The 7,568-nt window shown below is 40.9% G+C and overlaps 1 protein-coding gene across 1 annotated transcript; it reads right to left on the bottom strand.

Moving 5' to 3' along the window:
* Window positions 1-724: 724 nt before the first annotated feature.
* On the bottom strand, window positions 725-4,559 carry LOC122641482. The gene is made up of 5 exons (XM_043834731.1): window positions 4,081-4,559; window positions 2,906-3,186; window positions 1,590-1,817; window positions 1,094-1,447; window positions 725-1,060 (listed from the first exon to the last, which is right to left on the bottom strand). Exons 1-5 carry the CDS (start codon window positions 4,499-4,501, stop codon window positions 881-883), a joined length of 1,464 nt encoding a protein of 487 aa, XP_043690666.1. The 5' UTR covers window positions 4,502-4,559; the 3' UTR covers window positions 725-880.
* Between the last annotated feature and the right edge of the window lie 3,009 nt (window positions 4,560-7,568).

The following is a 7,568-nucleotide window of genomic DNA, read 5'->3' as shown; positions in this document are numbered from 1 at the left end:
GTGTGTAGGCCTGCACGTGTGGAGAGGTGGTGTTGTGTGTTAATATACATTGGTATAGCGCTTTACTTAACAGCTCGAGCTTTTGGGATAAATGGTTGTAATACCAACCTTTTGTTTCATGAACTGTGGCTAGTCCATTCTCCTTCTATTAGCATGTACAATCATCGATCTACCAACCAAATTTTTTTATCCCCATACGTAAGAGAACCAAGTCTACAGTTGTGATGCAGAGCCACATATTGGTCTCAATTCCCAATCTGTTTGAATTTAACGTGGGCATCCTATTGGGTAGGGTTAACATTCTTCATAATCTATTGAAACAGGAGTCAACAAGCATCTATCAGCTCCATAGCTTACTGAAAATCTGAAAAATCTTTCCTGGACTGGTAGTCAGGGAACCCATTATGCCCTTTAGGCTTCATGAACTGAACTTTTTCCCCTCATATTTTCAGCTGTTGAACTGTAGCTTTTTTCAATCTTTTTTCCAGGGCTGACACTAATGCACAAGAGTACAGAGATTGATAAACAGAGCTATCACAGAGCATATACAGACATCTATCAAGAAAGAATGCCCTTGTAATCCTAATCTAAGAGATGTAATAGTCAATACCACCTGCCAATATTCTTACTAATTCACTAGCCTCAGCAGTAAATAAAGATATGGCTGTACACATGCAAATTGTACAACCAAACAATTCCAATATTGCAAGAAATGAAGGCCATGAACTTTGAATTTTGGAATAATGTACCGGCAATGAACAGTAGCCTTTATTTTATATTCAAACTTGTAACAAAGACTAACATCACTCGAGGGGGATCAAGTCATCTCATATGTACACCAAACAGCAAGGTAAGAAGGGGGGGGGGGGGGGAGATGGAATCATACCCAGTTGCTGGAGATTTGAAAATTAGTGAATCTAAATGAGTGTTCGCCTGCTGTGTCTCTATCTGCCGTGAGGTCAGGCCCATCCCCCAGGATATGACGTTCAATACGAGGCTGTGGCAATTGAACTTCAGTAGGTAGAGGCAGAACTCGACTTTCATTTGGAGGACGCAGTGGCAATTGGAATTCACTGTTATTTGAAGGATGCGATGGCAATTGGACTTCAGATATGTATTCTGTTGCAGGTGGTGTGCTCACCTTAAACTTGCTACAGCCTCCCTTTTGGGAATCCAATATGCAGTCCCACATGAACACATGGATGGAAATTGGCCGCAAGGCATGGCGGTGTAATGACAACTTCTGGCTGAGTGACACCGTGTCAAAGCAACGGATTGCCCCTGTTGAAGAAACCATCCAAGGAAGGATTTTCTGGTTTGATACTCTTGAGATCACCAGTAGCTTAGATGCATTCTCTGCCTCTCTGTACAGATCCCTAAGTCCTGATCGTGTTGATGCGAGTTCATTATTTTCATCATCAATAACAGATGAGATATAAACGAATCCCTGTCCATCATCATAGGAGAAACATAAGCAAATTCTAAACAAATAAGTACACATCTTTCTAACAATTTTGAGCATTTCCTACCCTGTCTTGTCATTAAGAAAACAAATTGAAGGGGGAAAAGATCTCTTATATAGAACAAACCTCATCTGTACGACTAATTGCAAACCCAAGCTTCGAGTCACCTTCCTTTAGATTAATCTCCAATGAAACCTCTCCTCCAATAGGTGCATACCACAGACGAACTGCTCTTACCACACCAATATCAACCCCATGGTAATCTTCAAACCCATAAAGGCTGACATTTGCAAGATTTGATAGGTCGGAAAATGACCCAGCATTGACAGTCGCTGAAGCAGTCTCCCCAGAGATCTGTTACCAGAAAAAAAACATGTATAAATAATTTCCTTAGTCACTGCTGCAAATATTCTAGAAAGTGATACAACCTAGATCATACAAGCATCTCAAATCTGAGAGATGATGTTGTAAACCATAGTATACAACACATTAACAACAAATGTATGTTCTGGGATCTGCAATAAACATCTGCTGTGTCCCAACTTGGAGATCTGCTACACAAAGGATCATCCCTTCTGGATATTCTTCCTATTCAGTTGTAAGCTCCTTTCAGAACAACCTCTCATATTGTTTTCAATTGTTCAGAACAGTGAACATCCTCAACAGTTGACAGTCCTTCAATCAAACCAATAATTTTATAGGACAGTCATACGACCGGCTATGATGTATGGAGCGGAATGTTGGATAATTAAAAAGCATCATATAGATAAACTCAATGTAGCGGAGATGAAGATGTTGAGATGGATGAGTGGCAAAACTAGGAAGGATAAAGTAATCATATTAGAGCTGGTTTGGGAGTAGCTCCAATATATGATAAGCTAAGAGAAAGTCGTTTGAGGTGGCAGGGACATGTTCAACGAAGGCCTTTGGATGCTCCAGTATGGAGGAGTGATTTAATTCAGATTGAAGGAACTAAAAGAGTCAAGAGCAGACCTAAAATGACCTTGGGCGAAGTGGTGAGAAAAGTCATGCAAAGCTTAGGCCTTGTATCAAGTATGACCTCGAATAGAGCTGATTGGAGGGCAAGGATCCATGTAGCCGACCCCATTTAGTTGAGATAAGGCTGAGTTGTTGTTGTTGTAAAGTTTGAAGGTTGGACCCATTGGATTATTTATGCTACTTCACAGCCACTTTCATTACTCAAACACAGTGACTGCAAGAGGTCCATAAGAGGTATGCTACATTTCCAATGTGGAAAATGCTAAAAGGTATACCAGTGAAGGGAAAAAAAGATTTGTTATAGTGGTTCTAAGGCATCTTGCATCATATGAGGGAGAGTTCAAAATTTTGGTCCAAGTTGACCAAACTTGGAGTGAGGATATATATGGCATGCAAAATAAATAAATATATAAACTAAAAGGACTGTGTACTTCAAAATTTACCTTTGTAAGAAGAGACTCAGTCTGGATATTCATGAACACTACAGGGACCCCTGAGGCCTGAGCAGCATTTAGCCAGGCATTTGCCCTAGCAAGTGTGTCCTCGACGTCATTGTAACGAAAAGAAATTCGATCGGATGCCTTTGGAAGTAATAGTAAAGAAAGAAAGCAACTAGATTTGGGAACATTGAGCAACTGAATCTTCTTCTCCCAAGGGTATGGCACATAGCCATCTTGGAGCTGTGCCCTGCTTAATGCCCCGACCACCCTAGAGCCTCTTGAATCTGTAGATCCAAAATATTATCTTTTAAGTTGCTGTAGAAGTTAAATAAAGATCCGTATGATCTATCTCAGTTAATTTGTAAGGGTACAAATGCATATTAGACTTAAGAACCCATATAACAACCCTTCTAGAACAGACCTACCAATGCTACCAAACGACCCAAAAGGTCATGGAAGAATGCTCTTACATCCTCATAGCTGCAAGCCAGCAACCACGCAAACAAAGAAATCAACACAACACTTGACCCAACTTACTGAGTGCCCCAAAGTATTAATACCAACCAGATCAAATTTCTGCGAACATCTCATCCAAGGCTTTCTTACAATTTGCTAAGAAATATTGCAGAAAAATGTCTATAAAGCATAGCTTTGGCAATCTAAAGTTATAGATGTTCTGAAGGCTAAGAGTCCATATGCCCAATTCTTCAAACCAACAATAAAAAGTCGGTCACTGTGTAACATTAATGGGTCATCAACCTAGTGCTAAAGACATTAACCCACTTCTAGTTCAGGATTTAGGTGCAGTAGCACAAAAATCTACAAAGGATTTAGTAGCACAATCATTTGATAGATTGTCAACCCCCCCCCCCCTATTAAATCGTTTAGAATGAGAGTTCAGAGCAATCTTATGTGGTCCAGTCAAGAAAACAGGTCAATTACCAGAGAAGTGAACTTAATACACCACACTATCTAGTAATTTACTCCTTTAAACACAAAGTTAATGACTAGCCTTTCATGTCCAGCAAAAAGGGGGAAAAAGTTTGAATAAAGTAAGTTCTACAAGAGCCCAAATCATGTTGACTTGTCAAAACTAAACATTTCGTGTGTGAGGGCCTGGCACGTGGGAAGTCAAAAAGTGCAAAACTAAGAACGAAAATGAAAAGTGGAAAGGTTACTTTGCAAGGCAAGGCAATCTGCTTCCGTCCGATCAACGAATCCGACGGCGTAGTTTGGATCATCGATGGACCTAAGCATGTAGTGTTTCTTCCCGGCGGCATCGTTTGGAACGATACAGGCCTGCAACTCAACGAACTCGTCTCGGCCGCGTCGAACTCGGACCTGAATCGATGTCTCCTTCTTCTTGAACGACGTGTGCAGGAGCTTCTGAACTCCACTTCTTCCGTTCTTGAACGGCGATCGGACGTTCAACAGGCTCCCGATCATGAGCTCCTCGACGATATCGCCCGTCTGAAGCATGTTTCCATTCCATTCGTCGGCTTTAGAGCTCCCTTTCAAGCATTCAATCGCCAACACTATTCCTCCTCTCCCACTTAACTCGTGCACTTCTCCTCCTGACAAGCTTCGATCCATGGTCATCTTCACTGATTCCTCATGGATTATAACTCGAAGCCCACCAAGTCTCAATCGCTGCGAATTCGAACCTTCACCAACCAGAAGGGGTAAAAGCAAAAGAAGGAAAAGTTTTCTGGGCAGTGAGACGAGAGATTCTGAGTGAAACAGCAATTGGGGATTTTAAAAGATTCCTTGTGAGAGAGAGGAAGAGAGAATCAGAATTAAGAAATCTCTAGGATTACGACATATCTCTTTCACACATAAATAAGAACAGAGAGAAAGAGGGTATGAAGAAGAATGAATGAATGAATGAATGAATTAAGCCATTAAAGAAAGAAGGGGTTGTAGCGTGTGTGGGTCCCATAAGACTGCTAGAAGCTTCGCCACCACTGCCTCACATGCACAGAAGTAAGGGTTGGACTTGCGATTCTTCAAAAAATGAATGAGAAGAGGAAGAGGAAGGGGAAGGAAGGTCGTATCTGTACAGTATTTCAAAATCCATTTTCATTTTTTATAGTTTATCTGTAGATGCTACCATGGCTATACGTTGACGTTGAAACTTCAGAGAGAGAGAGAAGAAGAAGAAGAAGAATTCCTTGGAGATGATAACCATATAAGGGAGGCAAATGAGAGTTGAGAATTTGAAATGGATGTCCAATGAGAGAAGAGTCAATTATGATTATAGAAAAGGTTGAACTCAAAAACCAGGACCCCACAGACGAGGAAGCACGACCCACTAGCCAAGGAGGCATTGCCTAATGCCTAACAAAGACAAACCGCCATGGAAGCCTCGAAGCCTGAAGGGATTGAAGGAGCCTAGAATAAATTCATGGTTTTGATATCGGATTGGGTATCGATCACTTTCAAAACTAATACGATATTGATATGGATTGGTATGGACAGACAACTTTGCCCTTAATATTTTTTTTTTTTTGTTTTAAATCAGGTTTTAATGCCGCCCTCATCTATCAAAACTTGGTTTGAGATATTAAAAATTAATTATTAATTTTAAATTAATATTAAAAAATCATGGTTTGAGGTATCGGAATCGGATCACTTGTATCGGTTTCGCTAGCCACCATCCTGATACCATGTTGAAACAGGCGGGCAAGAGGCAAAACAGTCAAAACAACTAATTTTGTTTTTTTTTTTTTTTTAAATCAAAGGCAAATTTGTGTGATGCAACCGATCTATGCCAATACCCAATACCATATCAATATTGTTTCGGTTCTGTAGATGATCGATGCTCAACCCGATACCGTGCACTCAAACCATGATCACATGCATTATTTAGTCTAGTCCAAGGATTAAATACTGTGCATTTAGTAATCAGTATCGGTCTCTGTTGATATGAATTTGATACCGATCTAGATTGGACTGTATTAGTTTGGATCGGTCAAGTTTTCTTCAAAAAACTTGATAGTTCTACAATTTTACCATTGGCTTTACTGATCCACTGATATGGAATCACTCAGGATTCGGTATCTGACTTGGCCCAACGTCAAACTTAAATTGCATAGAACCGGGTTTTATTATAAGGGACAATGTTCTTTGTCCCACAGCGCAACCTGCGCCCAGGCACATGGACAGCCTGTGCAGGGGGTAGGGTGGTCATTATGCCCACCCCATGTGCCTGGGCTCAAGCTGCGTTGCGGCACAGAGAACAACGCCCCTTATTATAATTAGTCCCTATCGATTCTTAGTCGAATCAGTCAATTCTGATTTGATTTTAAAAACCATGGGCTACTCCATTCCTATTCTAGTCAATACTTGATCGGCACTGGTCAAAGAATTTATTTATGGTTTGATCCATGGTTTCTCACCAAATTTTGGAGTCAATATCTAGAGGTGGTTCAGTTCTTGCTATGGGCGGAGGATCCAGATCGTCTCCTTGGAGTCCAGCGCCCAAGGTGCTGCCAGGGGGCATCTAGCGGTTGAGCTGTGTCGTATACATCTCGATGCACACCTAGGGATGTGTGCGGCACAGCCCAACGGCTGATAGCACCTTGGGCTTGCTGGGCTCCCTGGAGATGAGCTAAATTCATGGGGGGGGGGATTTGGAGGTTAGAAGTTGTTTCTCAATAATTAATGAATGTGCCTGAGAGGTCCTAATACACCACATAGAGAAGACAAGTTACCTTATAGCCTTTTGAAAGGTTTTGGTTGTTCCGGTCCCAATCGGTTCCTGATCAGTCTTTCAGTTCTTGAACCATTGGGAATCCCATCCTGAAACCAAACCAATCCATCCTGATCATTATTTGATTGTTTTCGTCCCCGATGCTATGCCTAAGTGAAGTCGCTTCACTATTTGCCACATGACGGTACATGGGTTAGTCCATGTGATAGAAGACTAGGCAAGCATCTCATTGGCCACATGTTTCAGCTTAAAATGAGTAGAGGAACTAGTTAAAATTACAAAGATGTGATTTTATATTTTTTTATTCATCTCTATTTGATGGAATTTTGGTAATTTTACTAAAACTTTAATATAATTCAAAGTTTGAGCAACTTTCTTTGCTTTTTTTGGATTAAAATTTGGCCATTGAGATGTATGTGGGGTCTTCTATCGCATTGACTAACCATGTATTGCCAAGTGGCAAATAGTGAAGCTTTATATTTCACTAGAAATAATGACGCCTAGAATGACCCTTGATGGATTCCAAAACTAGAACCCAAAACCATCCTTATTATTAATGGGGTTGTCCAATTCTGGGTTTTAGTGGATTGATTCTAAGACAATTTGCGATTTGGATCGAAATCATATCAGAATCGACAACAATCGATCTGGTGTGGATTCTGGTCTCTCAACCCTTGACTTGATTGATATCCTTTAGTGTAACCACTCTTTCTTTGTAGATTTAGAATTTAGTTAAGGGAGAATGTTTTCTACGTGGGACGCAAGGACCACGCTCACACACAATAGGGGCCGGAATAACCACCATGCCCCCATGTTTGGAGGAAATTCTGCCCCCTTTTATGCCACCGTGTGTGTTCTCATTGGTTGGCGTGCACAGTGTGGCCCTTGCGTCCCACCTAAAAAACAACGTCCCTTTAGTTAATTTGCTCTCATTCTCATTTTTTTCCTGAATTT

The sequence above is a fragment of the Telopea speciosissima genome, chromosome 10, assembly GCF_018873765.1.
Source record: "Telopea speciosissima isolate NSW1024214 ecotype Mountain lineage chromosome 10, Tspe_v1, whole genome shotgun sequence".
NCBI classification, from domain to species: Eukaryota; Viridiplantae; Streptophyta; class Magnoliopsida; order Proteales; family Proteaceae; genus Telopea; species Telopea speciosissima.
The sequence above is the reverse complement of the archived record's forward strand: the minus strand, read 5'-3'. Positions and strand labels throughout refer to the sequence as shown.

Bases quoted from the DNA above. Each gene is read 5' to 3' on its own strand.
- LOC122641482 (XM_043834731.1), bottom strand. From the start codon at position 4,501: ATGACCATGGATCGAAGCTTGTCAGGAGGAGAAGTGCACGAGTTAAGT. The intron at 1,818-2,905 runs GTAAATTTTGAA...TTCTGGTAACAG, and splicing joins CTGAGTCTCTTCTTACAAAG to ATCTCTGGGGAGACTGCTTC. The intron at 1,448-1,589 runs GTTTGTTCTATA...GATGATGGACAG, and splicing joins CAATTAGTCGTACAGATGAG to GGATTCGTTTATATCTCATC.